Source organism: Brassica napus, chromosome C9 (assembly GCF_020379485.1).
Source record: "Brassica napus cultivar Da-Ae chromosome C9, Da-Ae, whole genome shotgun sequence".
Classification (NCBI taxonomy): Eukaryota; Viridiplantae; Streptophyta; class Magnoliopsida; order Brassicales; family Brassicaceae; genus Brassica; species Brassica napus.
Genome location: NC_063452.1, coordinates 21,789,912 through 21,811,973, shown reverse-complemented (window position 1 = coordinate 21,811,973; position 22,062 = coordinate 21,789,912). Strand labels below are relative to the sequence as shown.

Below are 22,062 nucleotides of genomic sequence, written 5' to 3'. Positions count from 1 at the left end.
TTCTCTGTGGTGGTGCAATTAACACATAAACGACACAGCCAAATGTCTTAAGATGAGATATGTCTGGCTCATGACCCGTAAGCAATTGTAAAGGGGAATATCTATGTTCACTAGACAGTCTTATACGAATCAATTCGGACGCGTGCAAGACCGCGTGTCCCCAAGCTGAGACTGGAAGCTTAGACCTCATAAGTAATGGTCTAGCTATTAGTTGAACTCGTTTTATGAATGATTCGGCTAAGCCGTTTTGTGTATGTACATGTGCCACAGAGTGTTCAACAGTTACCCACATGGACATACAATAATCATTAAACGCTTGGGACGTGAACTCACCAGCATTATCAAGACGTATAGTCATGATGCTTTAGAGACTTTTATATCAAAAACTTTCATTCATTAATAAAATAAGTTCAAAGCAATCAAAACATGGAAAACACAAAGCAAAGAACACAAAACATAGATGTCGAATTCAACTTCATTCTTTTAAACAATCTGAAGTTTCATAATCCATAAGATCGTCTCGTTCATGATTGAAATCATCTTCACCATCTTGATAAGTCATATGAGCTTCAGGATTCTTCCCTTTCAAACTCTCTTGGTAGAGGTCAACTAGATGTTTGGGAGTCCTACATGTCTTAGCCCAATGATTATCCATACCACATCTATGGCACACGGATTTGGTCGAGTTTTGTGGTTTAAATGATGTACCACGGCCTCGGCCATGACCACGTCCTCCATAAGAGTTTCCTTGGCCACGGCCATATGAGTTGCCTCGGCCTCGACCAAACGAGTTTCGGCCTCGACCACCACGTCCATGCCATTTTTCACGACCACGGCCGTGTTGGCTATCACTCTGGACATGGTTCAACTCTTTCTTATCCTCTACGGCCGCATGTGCCTCAGGTAATGGGTTTGTTCCAAGAGGTCTCAATTCACTGTTTCTCATCAACAGTTCATTGTTCTGCTCAGCGAGCAAGAGACAAGAGATCAGATTAGCATAAGTTGTGAAGCCCTTCTCACGGTACTGTTGTTGTAACAACACATTGCTTGTGTGGAAGGTGAAAAATGTTTTCTCAAGCATATCCTTATCCGCTATATCCTTACCACACAGTTTCAATTTAGAAACTATTTTAAACAGGGCCGAGTTATACTCGTCCACCGACTTGAAGTCCTAGATTCTGAGATTTCTCCAATCATACGTAGCCTTTGGTAATAACACCGTTCTCTGGTGATCATATCTCGTTTTCAACTCTGTCCAAAGGTCTAGAGGATTCTTAATAGTCAAATACTGATCTTTGAGACTCTCAATTAGATGATGGTGTATACTTAATATAGCTCCATATCAATCTTTCTCACTTGCATTATTGCCCTCGATGATACATTCACCGAGTTCCTTGGATTTTAGGATGATCTTAGCATCAAGTGTCCACTGCAAGTAATTATCTCCAAAGAGATTTAGAGCAGCAAAATACAAGTTCTTGATTTTTGACATCTGAAACCATATGTTTCATAATTTAGATTTAAAAGTGTTCAAGCGAATGCAATCAATATGCTCAAGCAATCCAGATTCTAGGTATGATGCAAATAGGTCATTCGTATATGATGCATACATGTTCAATCTTAGCATTCGGATTCTATATGCAATCAGCTCGTACTATTATGCATGCATGATGCAAACAAGCCGCACGGCTACAATCTTAGCAAACGGTTTCAATGCAATCAATACAATGGTCATTCGTTTTAAATCTTAGCAAACGGTTTTCTAAGAGTTTAATGTGTAATTGCAATCAAACTGTCGAGCAATGCATCAATTAGGGTTCATTAGAGAATGTATGAAAACTATCAATACTAGCCGGATCATTATCAGGACGAGAATTCATAAATCATTTAACCTAGCTAGCGATTTCTATTTCAATTCAAGCATTCGGTTTTAATCAATCAAACAAGATAGTATTCGATTTTAATTTCAAGACATTAGGGTTTCGATCAAACAATCAATATGACTTCAATTTGAAAATCATTCAATCGGTTTTATCAATTCAAACAACCAAATTCAAGAATGAGATTATCAATCCTAGCAATCGATTTATATGTGATCAAATTCAATACGGTTTTAATTAATCAAGGCTAGCATACTATATCCAAACATACAATCATTCAAACAATCAATTTTGATTTCAAAGATTAATTAGGGTTTGGATAAAATCGATTATGCATTAGCTTTAGGGTTTTAATCGATTTCATGCAAATGCATTATGCATGTATGCGGCTAAAGATATTAGGAAAACGATTTTGATCATTAGATCAATTGGAGTTTAGGGAATCGAACTTATGATTATGAGCTTCGATTTACTCATTGGAGTTTTGATCTATTACCCTAGGGTTTCGATTAGGGTTTAAGGATTACCTTAACCTCAAGTAGGGTTGAATGGACCACCAATGAGATGAGGATCGCAAGCTGAACGTTGAGATTGATACACGAACGAGCTGAAGTCGTCTAGCGCTGGAACGTATCGTGAGCTGTCCTTGCTGGTATCGGGAACGCAAGCTGAAGCTGAGATCGTCTGATCACGAACGTAAACAGGCTGTTATCGCGAGCGGTATCGAGTCGTCTATCGCGAGCTGGCTGAGATCGTGTCTCGGGATCGAGCTGAGACAGTCTGAGGTCGTGAGCTGGGATCGTGTCACGAACGGGAACAGGATGAGTATTAGGTTTAGGTTTCGTGATCGGGAGTTCTCAACGGTTAGGGTTTATCGTCGAGGGGATTATGGATTCGCCGGCTAGGGTTTGTTTAGCTTAGGGTTTAGAGTAATCGTGCTGATAACGTGTTGTGAAACAAGAGAATAGAATCTGTATTATTCATAAACATAAGGAACCCTTTATATATATGGAATTATATCGTCATAGAATAATAGAAAGACTAGAGAAAATGAAATACAAATATTAAAAGAGTACAAATCATAAAGTAATAAGGAAAAGGAAAGTAGGGTTGGCCGACTCTCTCTCTAGGCGCCGGCTTTCTCTCTCTCATGTATGGGCCAGTTATGGACCGGACCGGTTATAGATATCCACAGTATAATTTATAACAGTACTTTATTTTTCCTACAATACTATGTCCCGATGGGTTGGCTTTCAAGAAAAGTATTTTAAAACCAACATACTGTGGTTTTTTGTTGCTTTCCCTGTTTTTGGCTCTGTTTTGGTTTTATATTTCTTTCCGATGCAGCGCATCTTGTTTTCATCTTTGACTTTGTTTCCATCATAGCCGAAACAGCTTTGCTACTCTTATTTATAAATGTGAAAATTATCTCTACAAAAAGTAAAACACACTATAACACAAAGGAATCTTTTCCAAGAAAGACAGCTACATTAATTCTTTAAATGCATTTTGTTATAAGATAAGCATTGAAATGATCATTCACTTCTTTACCAAACTCAAGCACTATGATCATCTACTCTTTTACCAACTCAAGCACTATGATCATCTACTCATCAAGCACTATGATCACCCACTCATTTACCAAATTAAGCACCATCTTTGTTATTTTATGTATTGTTGTTCACTATAAATACCATCACTCATCTCACTCTTTTGTACACAAAAAACAAGAACAAGAGTTTATAATCAAAGAATCATTACATCTTCTTCTTCCTCCTTATAATAAACTCTCTCCTTTATATTAGTGTTATTTGCTTCATACGGGTATTAAATTCTACTCTTATTTAAATTTCTCGATACTATAAATTATAAGTTATTTCATAATACGTTATCAGCACGATCGTTCTGCAATTCGGTAAAATTTATTGTATCATATATACTCTGCTATAATGGTCGGTATACCGCCTGTACTATTATTTATATTATATTATAATGGCCGGAATACCGCCTATATTATTTATTAATATTTTAATTAATTTATTGGTCGGCCGAGCCGCCTTATATTCTATTTATTGTTAACTGGACGGCCGAGCCGCCTTTATTTTCTGTTTGTTGTTAATTGGACGGCCGAGCCGCCTTTATTTTCTGTTTATTGCTAATTGGTCGGCCGAGCCGCCGTATAATTTATTTATTATTCTGCACTGACCGGCTGAGCCGTCGCATAATTTATTATCATAACAAAAAATATTTATTCACCATAATTTTTATTTTTATCAAAATTTTATGAAATTTAATAGATTTGATTGATCATTTAATACGATATTTTCAGACTGATTTTTAGTGCACTCGATTTAACCCCAACGGTCACAAAGAAAAATTTTCAAAATTTTTCTCTTTTTCAAACGGCTATGAACAGTATTTTCATCTATAAATACAACTCATTCTTCACTTCATTCACTCATCCAAAACATTTCATCTCCTCTCAAAATTTCAAATCACCATATTTCGGTTTTTCAATCGCAATGAAGGTGAGTCGCTTAGCTTTAATTTTATGTGCGATTTATATTTTTTCGGCTATGTATTTTATTTTTGTTGGAGGAACCACTGATGAATATTTTGGCATTAACATCGCCTTATGTTTGTTTACATTATATTTACTTGTTATTGCTTGTATGATTAATGTAAACGGTTTTTAAATTATGAAGTTCATAATAAATGGTTCATTTTAAAATTGCGAAATTCTAAAAAAAAAAAAAAAAAAATATATATATATATATATATATATATATATCAACGCTTGTCTATACGTGAGAATAATAGTTATTTGATGAATTAAATTTTGCTTATTATACTTTAATATGCTTCATGGTTTAATGGTATTAAGGAAACATACTTTATGATTCATGGTCTAACATCATAAAAGAAATTATTTGTAATCAGTTAGTTTTGTAGTCGATTAGTCTTTGGTCTAATATCATAAAAGAATTTGGATTATATGTTGATATTTACTAATGTAATGGCCATGTTTATATGAGCAAAATTTAAAGTTTTCAGGATTGTGTATTCTCTCGGAAAGATATGTACAAGTTATCAGCCAATTCAGAAACGTGAACAGCTGAAACTTTCATCGCCGATATACTTCTGTTTATAAGATAAGTATTTTTATGCTTTATATACAAGTTTAACAAACTTGATTAGATAAATCAATTTGCATGAAGTTGGCAGTGATATAAATTTGTTCATTAAATTGATTGATAGGTTAAACTTTGTTAAAAAGCATGAGAGTAATAATATAGTCTATATAATAATTACTATGAAAGTTTTATTTATTTTCTGATATAATAAGACACCTTTGTTAATACATATTTATATATATTTGAAATATTTTGATTTTATTACCATTTATATTGGGGATTTTAAGTTTAAAGCTTGACTCTAAAAGATCCATAAGTTTTGGAGAATAATATATATATAAAAAAAAGGTATTATCACCTGAAGTGATTACCTAAAGCTCATTTTGTATTTTGCATTTAAAGATTACAAGACCTGAAGTCTGTAAATAAAGCCAACTATGTTGGATGTTAAGTTTAAAAGTAAATTTTTTTCAATAAATTTTTTATGATGCATATATATTGAAAAATATCTATTGATAAATCACGTCTAGTTGATTATGATTCATTCTCCTGAAGAGAATATGACATTTATACCCTTTTAGACGTGAACATTGGTCAAGAAAATGAACATAAAGTGGTTTTAGACGTAAGCATAAATGAGGTCAAGGTCCAAAGAGTTTCTTTATAGAACTCATACTCTCACTTAAAGTTGAGAAAATAAACATGGTAATAAAGAAAAGAAATTATGAATTCATCTGAAGATGAAAGAAAATTTATTGTGTGTACAATACAAGGTAGTAAAAACTTATAGAATGCTTAAAAAGAGGATCTATATGATGCTCCAGAAGTGTACATAGTATTACTGCACATAAAAATTCAATTTAAAGTTCTTAAGAATGCAATTTAAAGTTCTTAAGGTATTGTATTTTTATAAGTATCAAAAGTTAAAAGGATCTACGAAAAATACATAACCCATGTAGGATATGGTGTTGATTAAGAAAATGAGATACATTCGAGATTGATAAACCTGTAGTATTATCATCTCGAGGGGAAGAGTTAAAGAATCTCACTTTTTATGATAAGTCAAACATCCAGAAGATTATGTTTACACTAAAACTAAGATTGATGAATTTTTCTCAAAGTAAATCCATGAGATTTTGAGACACTTATGTTGAGACAATAAGCAAACGAAATGATATATACATTTCAATCAGAAATAATTCTCAAAGCAGTATAAGTATTTTAGAGAAAATATCTACAGCCTCTTATATATTGTACTACACAAAGATTAGTATAATGAAGATAAATGTATAGTAAACTAGAAGTTTACATTTGGCATGAATCAGTTAGACCATTTTGGTTCATTAATAATGCGAATATATACTTAAAGGTCATATGCATAGTCATATAAGAACCCGAAGATTCTTCCGAATGATTTGACATATGTTGCTTACCCATAAGATAAAAGGGTAATATGGTTTTCACCAGCCAAAATAAGATATTGGCATAAATAACGAAGATGTTAGTGGACTGATCACCCACTATGCATTTTTATAATATTGGTGAATTCACTTCTTAAAGTCTTTAACGACTATAGCACATTCACTGAGATAAGTGCTAAACATTTTGAGCCACACTGGTTCGCATCAAGCCAATAAATATTCACTAGTTCTCCCCATCATTGGTATAGGATCAGAAACCAATCATTTTCATCTAAGAATGTTGGATGTTGCTCCGCCACAGAGCTTCAAATGAAGATGTGTTTTCAAATGAGGTTGGAAATATATGTTGGATATAAATCTCTATTGACACTTAAGAATCCAGAGCCATCCCCGAAAATATAAGTAAGGCTATACATGAATTCTAAAAGTGAGTTAGTACTTCCAACATAAGGGGGAGAAAATAAACAGCTGGAAAAGAAAATAAGTTGAAATGAATTATCATTGATCCTCGGGCTAAACACAATGTGAAATAGAAGTCCAAAAGATAATTCATTTCAAAACTTACTAAAGCAGTTGCCAGACACGACCCATATAAATATAGTGATCAAGTCACATATACCAGCTGTAAATGCTCCAATAAGAATAAATGTTCTACAAGAACAATATCAAACTGCTAGTCACGCCTGCAACGTGGTAGACAGATTGGTTCCAAAGATAAATCCTCGTAAATGAAAAGGAGCATATATTGATAATGGTCAAAACGAGGCAATATAGTTTTGTATGATCTCCAGAAGAGAAATTAAACATGACTGAAGAAAATTCAGGTACCTGAGACAAATGAAGAGATCTCAATAAGTTATGTCATGTATGAAACAAAATGGAACCGATAAGAAAATTGACGTCAATGATATTATACATGCAAAGTAGCAGTTGATATAATAAATGAGAAAGAGGATCATGAAAGAAAGTCTATTGAAAAGTGTACACAAAGAAATGATTGGCCAAATCAGAAAGATGCAATAGACAAAGATATAAACTTCTTGTGAAATAGAGAAGTATTTGGACCAGTAGTCCATACACTAAAAGGTGTGAAACAAGTGAAATGTAAATGAACCGTTGCACACAAAGAAGGATCAATATGAAATTGATTGTGAAGAGACATAATTTCGTATGGTAGATGCAACTAGTTTCAAGTTCCTTATAGTCTGGTAATAAAGGAAGAACTTGAATAAAACAATCCACTTGAAAAATGTTAATCCCTGAAAGTATAATCCATGAAGGATTGATGATATCAAAATCATGTTCCCGGGAACTCTGCATATTCGATCGAATTGAAACAAACTATTTTATGGGATATATGAAATATTATAAGGTTAACAAATGTATCCATTTGTATTTATCAAGAGATTATAAATCAATAGAATCATGATTTGAATATAATCAAAACTCCTGAAGAGTTATAGAAAAATTATATTTTGGAAGAAAACTCTTGACAATACTATATTGTTTTTATGTATTCTAAACTGGAGATCTAAAACTGAGATGTTATCATAAAGATCCTTAAAGTATTTTATTTAAGACGCTCGTATATGTTTGGTCCTGAAATACCATACGTAAGAGTGTTATTTAAGAAAATTATTAATCTTTTTCATTACTGAAAGATGTAATTTCATATGAAAAGAAAGAAAATCATAATAGTAACTTCTATAGTTACAAATGAATAATTCGTATGTACGAGACGAATTTCTATACGATTATATGTAAGAAATTTGGTTTGAAATCCAAATAGACCAATAAACTATTGTCTAAGTCAAAAGAGAATTATGGACAAGAAGTCTAAAGGCCCTAGATATCATAATAGAAATGAATAGAGTTTATTCTCTTAAGCTTAATTCTCTGAAGAGAGTTGATTGAAATGCATATCCTGAAGATATTGTTTCCAGGGAAAGAAATATGATAGTAAGTGTGGTTGTACTCTTTTTCCTTATCATGGTTTTTTTTTTTATCCCATTGGATTTTTCCATGACAAGGTTTTAATGAGGCAACAAAGAACATACAAAAGATAGACACCCAAAGAGAATGTTACAATTTGAGAGATGAAAATCTATCATTGTTCTAAAGGTTCTATGACTACTCATTCGAGGGGGAGCTTACGTAGTTGTACTCTTTTTACTTTTACTACGGTTTTTCCCATTGGGTTTTCCATGACTAGGTTTTTAACGAGGCACCACGTAATACAAGATGGATGATCAAGGGGGAGTGTTATAAGATAAGCATTGAAATGATCATCCACTTCTTTACCAAACTCAAGCACTATGATCATCCACTCTTTTACCAACTCAAGCACTATGATCATCTACTCATCAAGCACTATGATCACCCACTCATTTACCAAATTAAGCACCATCTTTGTTATTTTATGTATTGTGGTTCACTATAAATACCATCACTCATCTCACTCTTTTGTACACCAAAAACAAGAACAAGAGTTTATAATCAAAGAATCATTACATCTTCTTCTTCCTCCTTATAATAAACTCTCTCCTTTATATTAGTGTTATTTGCTTCATACAGGTATTAAATTCTACTCTTATTTAAATTTCTCGATACTATAAATTATAAGTTATTTCATAACACATTTATAATTTTTATTTAAAAGCAATCGTTCATCAAGCTCAAGACAAACTCAAACTAGTCTCTTGTTTTTAAGAACTTGTACAAAGCCTCTTGAATCACTCCCGCTCCTAACTCCTTAGTGTTTTGTTTTGTCTTTTCACCAAAACTCTCTCATCTAAAAGCTCTCTAAGTGTGTTGACGACACATTCGTTGCCCACACGCCTCTTTATACTTAGAAGCAACCCTAAAACTAAAGACCTACAAATCTTAAAAATTTCCTTTTGTGTTCTTCACCAATTAAGGCAATCTTTCTTTTTCTTAAAGGGAGTTACATTTTCTTAACGACTTCCCTTAAGCTACTCCAAAGTAAATCTTCCACATCATTCCCTTCCTCTTTGTAGTAGTTTATGTCGTACTTCATGAACTATTTCATATTTTCTCTGATCATACATCTTCAATCACCCATTTTTAATTCGTGCATCTCACAAGTATCTAAGATAAAGACATCCAATCCAAACACACATACATTCGCACAAACACGAGTATTCACCAAAAACATGGCTAACATCAAAGTATTTAGATTATCCTAAAAGGGTTCAAGTATTTACTTACGGGTGTGACTGGTAACTATCAAGCAACATTAGGAATGAATAGGAAAAAAATGAATAAGAATAAAATTTTGAGAATGATGAAGAATAAGAGCTTTTCCAATCCCACTGCAAAAAACTGCAAAATAGAGTGGAAAATACAGTCATGAACAAACAAAAAAGACATTAATCTATATATGCAGTAATGCTTTTTTTGTTTGTTCATGACTGCATTTTCCACTCCATTTTGCAGTTTTTTTTGCAGTGGGGTTGGAGATGCTCTAAGGGTTCCTTATCAAAATTAACAAGGAACAAATTTTCATTATAATTCTCTACAAAAAAAGGGAATGAGAAGGAATGAAGAGGAAAAAATATTCCTCATGAATGGTAACATTTTTGAGGAACGTTAAGGAATGTAGTATTCCTCTTCATTCTCTTGGTTACCATTCAAACCACGTCTTACTCAGAAGACAACACATAAATGCTCGCCCATAAACCGAGATTGTCTGAAAATAGGATCATAAAGATTTCAACAAAAGATGCAAGTGCAAAAGTAAAATATAGAAACAAAGATGGTGGAAGAAGAGGTGGTGGAGTTTGAGTTGACTGAGTAGAAGTTCTTCCACCAGAAATTTATTTTCTTTCATTTTGGCTTTGTTCTTGATGCGTCCATAGTTCTCACCTACTCGCTTGTCCTTCTTGTACCGCGTTGGACGAAAGTTTTTCTCTCCTGCCCTAGGTCAAGGCTGACATTGCCTCTGAAGTATTTCGGTGATCAAAACGAGGAAAGATGAGCTATCAAGAGTTGTTCTTCTGGAGAATTCCCAAACTCATAATCTGCTTGTAGTTCAAACTCCCAACATCAAACAGAATTCCATGTGCTATTTGGTAGACCAGCCTTTCTCTATCCACTGACTTTGTATGTAGTGAGAATCCTGGTGTAGGTAGAAATGATGATGAGAGCTCTAAAGCGTGGAGAAAGATCAGGCATGACCTCTGAGTAATACTGCAACTGCATCATTGTCTTATTCAAGATTTATCCCCGCTTATCATACTCATCTAAGTCCACAAATCATTCATAAATTACATTTCGAGCTAGGTATTAATCATACCCTTGTTTGATTGCACCAGATTTGAAGGCAGATTTTCTGTCAGCCAACTTTTTGGAGCAAACCCGGCTGGATACAAAGGTTTCTACCTGAAGATACGGGGACTGAACTGCGTCATATGGCTGGAAAAGTGAGACTGCATGTGCTTAGAGGTGGATTCCTTCGTGCTCGCTTAGGAGGAGCTAATCCCAGATTGCTCAGAACCTTCTTCTTCTAGAGACACCTCGTTTGATGAGGAAACAATTGAGACCACGTCGTCAACTTTATCATCTTCTGTTATGAACTAACGTATTATTAGCTCACAACACACGCAATACAAATGTATCTCACAGATTCTCTCTCTCAGAATCCTCTCTCAATACAATGTATCAATTGGTTCAGAGCTTACAATCGAATGCCTAACTCTCTCTCCCTCTTTCCTTATTTATACTTCGTTGACTACTAACTGCAAAGCCTCCTCATGAATCAGAGTCTTTCAATCTTTATCAACTTCCTCTCCTCCTTCCGACGCTCCTCCCTTCTGCGTGCCTTTCACTCTCCTTGTATAAATCCTCCAAGGCATAGCAATACCCCCCCCCCCCCCCCCCCTCCAGAATTCAGTTTGCCCTCAAACTGGTAATGTGGAAACTGATGCTTCAACTCGCGTACCAGCATCCATGTATTCTCATGAGCCGGCAAACCCTTCCAAGTAATCAAGACCTCCCAACGACCCTCTTCATCATAACGAGTATCAATAATGTCATCCGGTTCAATCACAAACTCATCATCATATGACAATCTCGTAGGTAAGTCAGTAACTTCATGATTGTTACCGATCACCGGTTTCAGTTGGGAGACGTGAAACACGGGATGAATACGAGATGACTCAGGCAACTGCAGCTTATAAGCAACCTTCCCCACGCGATCTAACACCTTGAATGGTCCATAGTACTTCGCGGCCAATTTTTGACAGAACCGTCTCGCCACTGTCGACTGTCTGTACGGACACAACTTTAAGAAAACCAACTGACCCACCTCAAACTGCAGATCTCTCCTACTCTTATCCGCGTTGTTCTTCATAACATCCTGCGCACGTACAAGATGATCCTTAATCTGACTCAACAATGCATCACGCTCTTTTAACGACTCCTCCAAAGACCCATTTGTCGTTGATCCCATCTCATACTGCAACAGAGCAGGTGGTTCTCGACCATACACCAACTCAAAAGGAGTCACCTTTGTTGCCGTGTGGTAAGAAGTATTATACGAAAGCTCTGCCCAACTCAAAAATCTGTAACAGCGTTTAGGGTGAGCAGATGTCAAACAACGCAAATATGTTTCCAAGCCCCTGTTCAAGACCTCAGTCTGACCATCACTCTGTGGGTGATAAGCCGTACTGAAACGTAATGAAGTGCCCGCTAATTTGAATAACTCCTTCCAAAATTGACTCTGGAATATCTTATCTCGGTCCGACACAATTGATTTAGGAAACCCGTGAAGCTTCACGATTCCGTCAATGAATAAACCCGCCACATCTATCGCATTGAACGGATGTCTCAAGGCCAAGAAATGACCATACTTCGACAATCCATCAACCACCACCAAGATAACATTCTTCCCATGCGACAACGGTAAGCCCTCCACAAAATCGAGCGAAATGTCTTCCCAAATCTTAGCTGGAATTGGCAAGGGTTGCAAAAGTCCAGCAGGAGAAAGTGTGGAGTACTTACTTGTCTGACACGCCAAACATTTTGCCACATACTTCTGTACATCTCCGCGCATTCCACTCCAATAAAACTGTAACTGAATCCTCTTAAGAGTCTTTAGAACCCCTCCATGACCCCCAACCAACCCATCATGACATTCTTTAAAGATCACTGGAATGAATTTTGAATCTGTCGGAATAACCAGTCGACCCTTGTAGAGAAAATGATTCTGTACCACCGCATAACCCTTCTTCACTTCCACCCCGTTTTTTATCTTCTCAATCAACTCCTTTATACGCCCACACTCATCAATTTCCTTCAACAAATCATGAATCATCAACGGTTTTGGCACTGTTAATGCCAACAGAGTACACAAGGTAGAATCCTGCTGAACATGTTGGATTCTAGAAAGGCCATCCGCGGCCTTGTTTTCTACACCAGGCTTATATACTATGTCAAACTCATAACCCAGTAGCTTATGCATCCATTTTTGATATTCCAAGTTAACCTCCCGCTGTTCCAATAAAAACTTTAAGCTCTTTTGGTCAGTCCTTACAACGAACCTGTTCCCCAAGAGATAATGTTTCCACCTTTGAACAGCCATCACAATCGCCATTAATTCCCGCTCATAGATAGGCTTCAACTGCTCTTTCTCCTTCAAACCATAGCTAAAGAACGCAATTGGCCTCCCATTTTGCATTAATACTGCTCCCAACCCATATCCTGAAGCATCAGTCTCAATAACAAAAGGTTCCTTGAAATTGGGTAACTGCAGAACTGGCGCCTCTGTCATAGCTCTTTTCAGATGTTCAAAAGCCTCCTGAGCTATCACAGACCACTCAAAATTATCTTTCTGAAGTAAAATAGTCAAAGGCTTAGCAATCCCACCATAACCCCTTACAAACTTCCTGTAATATCCCGTCAAGCCAAGAAAACCCCTCAAATCTTTCACTGAATTCGGAATTGGCCACTTCTCCATCGCTTCTGTCTTACTCTTATCAGTAGCTACACCTTTTGCAGAAATCACATGCCCCAAATACTCCACTTGTAACTGTCCAAAAGAACACTTCTTTCTGTTCGCAAACAAGCAATGATCTTTCAAAATGCTCAAAACTTCCTTCACATGTTCCGCGTGTTGCTGCAAGTCCCGACTGTATATCAAGATGTCATCGAAGAACACTAATACAAACTTGCGCAGAAGAGGTCTGAAAATCTCGTTCATCAGAGCTTGGAATGTTGCCGGCGCATTTGTCAAGCCAAAAGGCATGACAAGAAACTCATAGTGCCCATCATGCGTGCGGAAAGCTGTCTTCTCCATCTGAAGGTCGCGTGTTCGATCCACGCTCACCGCACCAATTTGTTATGAACTAACGTATTATTAGCTCACAACACACGCAATACAAATGTATCTCACAGATTCTCTCTCTCAGAATCCTCTCTCAATACAATGTATCAATTGGTTCAGAGCTTACAATCGAATGCCTAACTCTCTCTCCCTCTTTCCTTATTTATACTTCGTTAACTACTAACTGCAAAGCCTCCTCATGAATCGGAGTCTTTCAATTTTATCAACTTCCTCTCCTCCTTCCGACGCTCCTCCCTTCTGCGTGCCTTTCACTCTCCTTGTATAAACCCTCCAAGGCATAGCATCTTCTTCTTTGTTTTCTTCAGATCCTGGGATCTGAGTCGGTTACCCAATATGATCCTCTTAAAATATTAGTATCCAAAATGATCATCTTGAAGTTCAAATTTGGTTTAAGGGTAGGGAAAACCGTTGGGCTATAATATATTCGCAACTACATGAATTAAAGAACCTCTAGTTTGTAAACTGCATAGATTTCCAGGCAGCTTTTGAAGTGATTCTACATAGCCTTGGAGCTCTGTTTAGTTAGGAATTAAAGTCAATTAGCTTGATAGTTTATTTTGTCTTGGTTTTTGAGGTATGATTTTTATGACCTGGTTGGTTCCTTAGTCGATTGAGTTGTGCATCTGGTTGGCCTCTGATACAGCTACCGTTTTGGACATGTTGTCTAGAAAACTACATGAATATTGACCAGGGTCATATGTCCTTACCAAAGCTCTCGCCTTTCCGGTATCTAGGGAGAAGTCGTACAATTCAGCATTCTACAGTTTAAAGTTTACAAATGTTATTTTTTCATCAACAATGATCATTTATGTGCAGCTTCCAAGTGTCGAAATGGAGAAAAATCAAACCAATAAAAGAAGGACGACAAGTGAAATAAGAACAAATTAGCATGTGCATAGTACATTAGATAAGGAACACATTGTACAATAGGAGATAGTTCTGATATGATTTCACACAAACTAGAAAAACGAGAAAGCAAAGCATATAAACAAAAGCAGAAGAAAATCAATCTTTCATATAACCATATTGATATTTCTTCAACTTTCTTCATCGGTTTTCTTTGTCTTCTCGATTTCAAGCAGATAAATCCTCTCAGCTTCTGGTACAGCCTTGGTTAAAGCTTGAAGCCTATGGTTCAAGTCATCAAGCTTGTTCATTAACCTATCGTTAGTGAACATTCCCATACAAACGCTCTTGATCGTTTCCCAGCTTTCGATCAAAGGCAAACCAATTATCACAATCGATCCTATAGTTCCCCAAGCTACAGCCACAATTGCCCAAAACCAGAAATATCCTCTGCTAAACACACCTGCAATATTTCGAATGGTTAATTGATGTTAATGATTTATCAGCATTTTTTAACAGCTTGTTATTGTAAAGTTTGGTATGTTTTTTGAGACGTCTTAAGGCTAAAAGAGACGATGTTTATGAACATAGATGGAATGACTTCATCTCTAAGTCTCTAACCTTTGCAAGAACGATAATATTTAGTTATTCTTTATGTATAAGGTTATGAATCTGTACATCCACGTAGCATGACAGCCAAACCATGTAATTTTTTAAAATGTAGACCTCTCTCAACGTGAATCAAATTTTTGACATCCAAAGTTCATACATTTTCTGTACTAAGGGACTTAACCATTAAACCAACTAATTATTGATATCTTTCAATCACATTCAACATCTGAAATCCGCTAGTGGACCATGTATGAATTATGATTCTTTGGTGTCAAACTTTCAACCAAACGCTAAGTTTAGATAAGCATATATAATTTTGATATATATATGTATATGTGTGTGTGAGGGATGACTTACGTGCTGGGAGAGAGAGAACTGGCCAGATGACAACAATGAGGAGAGTGAAGACAAGACCCCATTTAACAATCCAAGCTTTGGCTCTTCTCAGCTTCTCTTCTTTTAGCTCCTCTACAGGAACATTAATACCGTCCCCTGGAGCCTCAGCTTCCACCACTTTGATTTCCCTCGTCGTCGACCAATCGTAATTCTGTGGCTGTACTAGACTACACACCGCATGGATCAACCCTCCTATATATTTACACGTAAGACAGGACCAAAACCAAAATGTTATCAAAATCTAATAAAAACCAAACAGGATTAATCATGTAAAAGAACGTTTAGAGTAATCCTAGGATAATACATGTGTTTTGCGCATTGTGAGTTTATTTGTATATATTATCGATTATTTTTTTATATTTGATCATTTTATTTATACATATACAATATTTTCTGTTGTTATTATATAATTTCTTTCCGATGGACCGGATCAATTTTTATTAAAAATTATGGAACTAAACTATAATTAATATATCATGGGTTGGTCGGATTGGACATTAAACAAATTATGACACAAAAACCTTTTTTTTTCACTGCACATTCTTGAAAAAAGTGAACGGCACTTTTTAACAGTTGAATTATTTTGACATTTATCTTCCATATGGTTTTGAAAGGTTTCAGATCAACCATCAAATTGATACACGTCATTTTAATGGTTTTAGTCGTATGCTTAAGGAAAACTTACATTTTTGTAATTTAAAGTCATTTAAAAAAAATTCAAAATATAACATATAAGAAAAAGAGTATCTAACACATAAGAAAATATAACATATAAGGTTTCCTCATTTTTATAATTTAAAATCGTTTTAAATTTTTTAAAATATAACATATAAGACTTCCTCATTTTTGTAATTTAAAGTCATTTAAAAAAAATCAAAATATAACATATAAGAAAAAATTAAGTTTTTTATTATATGGTTAATGTGATTGTTTAATTTTTTTTAATAATATAAAATTAAACAAAAATGAAGAAAGATGCAAAAAAATTGTTATCAAATCTTTATTATTCATAGTCATTAATTGTCATATATATGTTAATCATATTAGTAATTCCGTAGCTTTTATTTAAGAAAAAAATACACGCTTTTTATATTTTGGGTTAATATAATGTTTGCTACTAATTGGATTTGGACCACCATTTTTTTTAATTGATTCTTAAGTTGTCACGTAAGCTAAATTGACATCGTAATTAAGTGACACCTAAGCATGATCTCTTTTTAATTAGTACAAATTTAAGATTACAATTTTTTAAATGATTCTCAATTAATATATAGGGATTAGAAACTGATCAGTACATTAAAAAAAAAAAGCTGAAACTATCAGAGATAAATTTAGTCTAATATATTCAGAGGGAAAAGAAAACAACTATTTTAAAATTCATATTTGAAAGATAGGAAATTTAGGTTTTTCATTATGTTTAACTAATATAACATGAAATTAACTTACTTTCATTTATTTCAGAAAGAAACTTTCTTTAATTTGGTTATTTATCTACCAACTACTAACATCCAACCCAAAAACCTAATAAAAACTCAAGTGAAAGAAAGAAATGGAACGAAGCCGCAATTTCCGCAAAGAAAGTATTAGAATCCTGACCTGTTAGAATAGCAACGAGGTTACCAGCAAGCATGGGAGCATTTCTCCCTGTGGTATCAAGATCAACACGTCCGTACTGAATCTTTGCGGTGGATAACCAAGTAACGATCCCAAGAACACAGCCAGAGATCGACCCAAGAATAGCACCAAATGAATTAGCTTTGCTCCACAAAAGCATGAAAGCGATGGGAATAACCGCAGAGCCAATGAGAACTCCCATCGCGAGATACATCCATCCGAGGGAAACACCGGCTTTGTTCAAGATCACTGCAAGAATCCCCATGAAACATCCAAATCCAAGAACCGCGGATCTTGAGACTTTCAAGATTTGTTTTCCGGTTGCTCTAGGATTTATGTATGTTCGGTAGATGTCGTAGGTGAAGAGAGATGACACCGCGATTAGCTCGGAAGAACCAGCTGATGTTACAGCCCTAAGGATAAACAGTGACCATAACTATCATAATTCTGATGAGCATTTAGTTGGTAAAACCAAACAAACCAAAACGGAATCAAATTGAGTAGTGAGTTATAAAACATACTTTATTTGTAATAAAATAAGATAACCAAAAACATATCAATCTAAATCATACGGAAATTTCGTAAAAATAATCCAAAGATTCTGTTTGCTCTACTTTTTAGGTATGCCAAAATTTTGTTGATAACTTTATATGATCAAGAAAGTGTACTTACATGAAAAGCATAGTGAGAAGAAGCAAGGATCCTGATTTACCCATGAGAGCAATGGCAGTAGCAGGCGGGACTAGACCTCGATTAGCCTCATCTGCGCTTATAGGCAAGTCTAGGGCAAGTGCGCCGAGGCCTAAGGAGGTGGCTAGAGAGAAAGGCACAGCGAACCACACGAGTCCACCAAGCAAATACCCCTTGTGGGTTGATGAAGGTCGAGCAGCTATTGCACTCACCCAGTAACCCTAACAAAAACAAATAACACAATGATGAAATGGTTATGCGATTCCGAATTACTCAAAATGTAACCGTTCACATTTCCAAAATGCGTGTCATAGTGACGAGTACTGATAATTCTTTTGTTTAATACTGTATGTAACATTTCATATTTCAAAATTTAACATATCATATTTCAAATATATACACTTTTGGGAAATAAATCTTACTAGAACAAACTATAAATGCTTATGTGCTTGTAACCTATCTGTTTGTATTGGTGTTGTCATGGTGTCAGAGCTCATATTCAATCTGTGGAATATAAGAATTATAGACCAAATATAGACTTAGTTGAAAATAGTCTCACATTGTCGACGAAGACAGTGCCGAAGTTTCCGACAATGTTGATGATACCGAAGACAGCACCACCAGAGCTCAACATGGTGAGATAAGAGCCTTTGTAGTTGCCGTCGACCGGACCGCAAGCTTGGTCGTGGTGTGAGAGTGGCTCAGTGCATGTCCTTGACTTAGCGGCCATATCTTTTAGCCGGTCATAGACCACAGATGGACTCCCAAGCTCACTACTCGAAGTGTAGACCAGAAACACAAAGACGACTAAAACCACGTGAACTGAAACCAAACAAACAAACCAAACAAAGATGATAAACAACAATTAATTGCAAGGACATCTAACCATATTAAAATTCATTTTGGTTTATCAATTTATCTGTTTGAATATAATCGGTTCAGCTTATGAATATGGAACAATTCTAAAAGTATGTGTATATTAACCAGTTGGTAATTTTGAGTTATTTTTATTTCAGACGATAGTTGTTTGCGGAAATATAGTTTATATAAATATGTAGATATTATTTTTGAGTTTTGTAATTACCTATGACAGAGTGAACATAGCTTGCGAGGAAAGTAGCTTTAAGTCCTCCTGCCAAAGTATAAACAATGACGCCGAGAGGAATCAGAAAGCTTGCAGCGTATATATTCACTCCGGTGAGAGCATTCACCACGGCCGAGCCACCGAGCAATAGCATAGCCGTCACTACCACGTTTGTCGCCAGACAAAACACCAAGAACACTATATGTGTTGCGGTTCCCCACCTTGATATACCAAAAACATATAAAAAGAAATTAGTCTCAACTCTCAGAAATAGAACATTAAATCACAAATAAACCATGCCTAGTCCTTGGACCGACCAGTACCAGACCATCAAATATAACCACATTTATCCTTAGTTAATTATTACTATTTGGGATCACATATCAGTTTCAGTTCATTTGATTATATCACTTATTTCATTTGTTTACTTAATTTGGATTTTCATAGAACCGTTCGGTTTCTAGTAAATTTTGGCTTAGTTCTGCAAGATAATTCAGCTTGGTTCAAGTGTCTTTTTAAATAAAGTAGATAATAATTAAGATTGTATGTACCGAGCCTTCACTATTTCGCAGACCGTGTGAGCATTAGGAGCTTTTCTTTTTATTTCAATCGCCATCACACCAAACAAGAGTACCTATTTTGTTAATCATCGATCATCCACATGGCATTATGTATATATAAACTAAACCATATTATAAAATACATATAAATGTATAGTATACATATAAATGTATTGTATAGTTAATATTTTGGGATTTAACCTGTATGGTGGCCCCACTAGCGTACCAAAACGGTCCGCTAACACCATACTGCCATGCGACGTTTGAACTTTGTAGTATTGTCGCAGCCCATGTCCACTACGAATCCATCGACCAGGAAATATAAATCAGTAATTGTATTTCATTATAACAATTAAATACATACCATATATGTATTGTCTGAATTTAAATCATGTTTTTACCTGTGACACAATGACACTCGCAATGAGTCCTGTCTTGACGTTTCTTCCAGCTGTATTGAACCATTCAGAGGTATGTTGAGCCCCCACATATCGTTTCTCTAACCAAACCTACATTCATTATCCCAGAAATTTTTTTTATCATAATCCAATTTTTATCGAATCAGTGAACTGTCGTACTCAATCGAACTCCCAAACCGCGTACACTATTCAATATATTTATATCCAGGATCTGTTTTGTTTCGGATAAGTATCAAATTAGTTATTTGTTATGTTCCTTGTTCAAGAAAAAGAAGTTATTTGTTACGTTCCATCAAGTTTTGTTATCCAGATCTTTTGAATATGACCATGGAACGAAACAAACCATTTTTAGCCTGCGCAAACTAGTATATTCGAATTTAGAGTATTGTTTCTATTTTAAAAATTATCAAATAAAAACTGAATATATAACACTCGTATTTGGATAGATATAGTTAAGACCATTATGCATATATTATCCATTAGAAACTTGTGCACTTTTGCCATGGTTTGGTTACGACCCTAAAAATACATTAGTTTTGACTTTCAAATTTTCCAAAATTAATATATACAGATTTTGTTCAAATATATATATATATATATACAGATTATATCATTTTAATATAGAAATTTACTAAAATTTATCTTAAAATGTGTATTTTTTTTTGTCAACATCTTAAAATGTGTATACTTCATTAAATTTCAAAGTCTGTTCTGGCCACGGTTTTCATATATATTATCGACCAAAATACAATTAGTTGGAGGCCAAAATAGTGGAAAATCCTTATTAACGTTTAGCTTGGGCATATATCACCTTTGGAAAGTACTATCATTTGTTTTACTCTCTGAAGCAAATAATTCATAAGATAAGGTATACATTAACAAAAAAAGGTATACATTTTTGTGTGGTCACGAGTAAATCAAAGAAGAGATATTTTTTTTTTTTTTCATAATAATATTTTGTGTTTTTTTGTAAAGTAATATTTTGGTTTTGGGAAACGAAGACTAACCAACACAGATGTGAAGACGGCGAAGAAAGCACCAAACCCGAGAATAACGGCGTACCCAACGCCTTGGTCGAGCACCGTAGTATCTCCGAAGAAGCTGCTCCGCCTCTCGCATCCGCTTCGGCCACCGTTGTAATATTTCGCCGAGAAGTCGAAAGGAGGACACGTGGCCATATCTTCTTTCTTCTTCCTCGCACTTTATGTTGTTGTAAATGGAAAAGTGGATATGTTTCTCCGGAAATATGTAGGGAGTGGTAGTTGAAAGATTCTGCGAGCACTTGTTTATAGAAAGAATCTTCAGACTAGGAAGAATCTCGATTTGTTCAAAGAAAATGAATCTTTTAAACTAACAAAAAAAAAACTGAATCTTTATTTAACAATTTGCAAGAGATGAAAGCTAGTTGAGGAAAAATTTTAAGAAAGATGAAAGATACATCTATCCACACAAATCGTCAGAAATTAAGATATTTTATATCAGCAACATTATTGATGATGAAATAGGAGGAAGTCAATTGTTACGTACTACAATAAGTCAATGGATTTTTATTTTATTTTTGCTATTTAATGGTTTCCACTAGGACAGTGATGTCATCAGTGATGTAAGTACTCGAAATAAATTTAGAAGTGAAGGAAATGTTCAAATATAATTCATGGGTTTTTTTTTTGGTTTAGCAAAAGCAGAAGCAAAACACGTACAGTAAATAAATATTATTTATTCAAGTTACTAACTGATCAATGTTAATTTTAGGGTGTATGATAATTATCTGTTCAGTTATTTTTCCTAATAAAAGTGGTAGGCCAAAAAGGAGTGAGATTGCGGAAAAACTAAGGTTTTCTATTTTGCTTTAAAAAAATTTAAGATCCAATCTTTTTTTTTGTAACTTAAATTCAATCTTTTTTTTTTTTGGTAAAATGTTAAATTGATTATACTAAGTTTTTGTTTTTTACAGAAAGACGAAAAAGACTAGTAGCAGAGAAACGAAAATAAAACCTAAACAGAGCATCTAATAAGAAAAATGCAGAAACTATTACAAAGAAG

The 22,062-nt window shown here is 34.9% G+C and overlaps 1 protein-coding gene across 1 annotated transcript; it reads right to left on the bottom strand.

Annotated features, from left to right (window-relative positions):
• Positions 1-14,672: 14,672 nt before the first annotated feature.
• LOC106418294 (urea-proton symporter DUR3) lies at positions 14,673-21,552 on the bottom strand. The gene is made up of 10 exons (XM_013858963.3): positions 21,027-21,552; positions 20,002-20,109; positions 19,802-19,897; positions 19,592-19,674; positions 19,041-19,261; positions 18,516-18,778; positions 17,939-18,177; positions 17,249-17,679; positions 15,614-15,844; positions 14,673-15,107 (listed from the first exon to the last, which is right to left on the bottom strand). The coding sequence occupies exons 1-10, from the start codon at positions 21,195-21,197 to the stop codon at positions 14,836-14,838; spliced, it is 2,115 nt and encodes a 704-aa protein (XP_013714417.1). The 5' UTR covers positions 21,198-21,552; the 3' UTR covers positions 14,673-14,835.
• Positions 21,553-22,062: the final 510 nt, after the last annotated feature.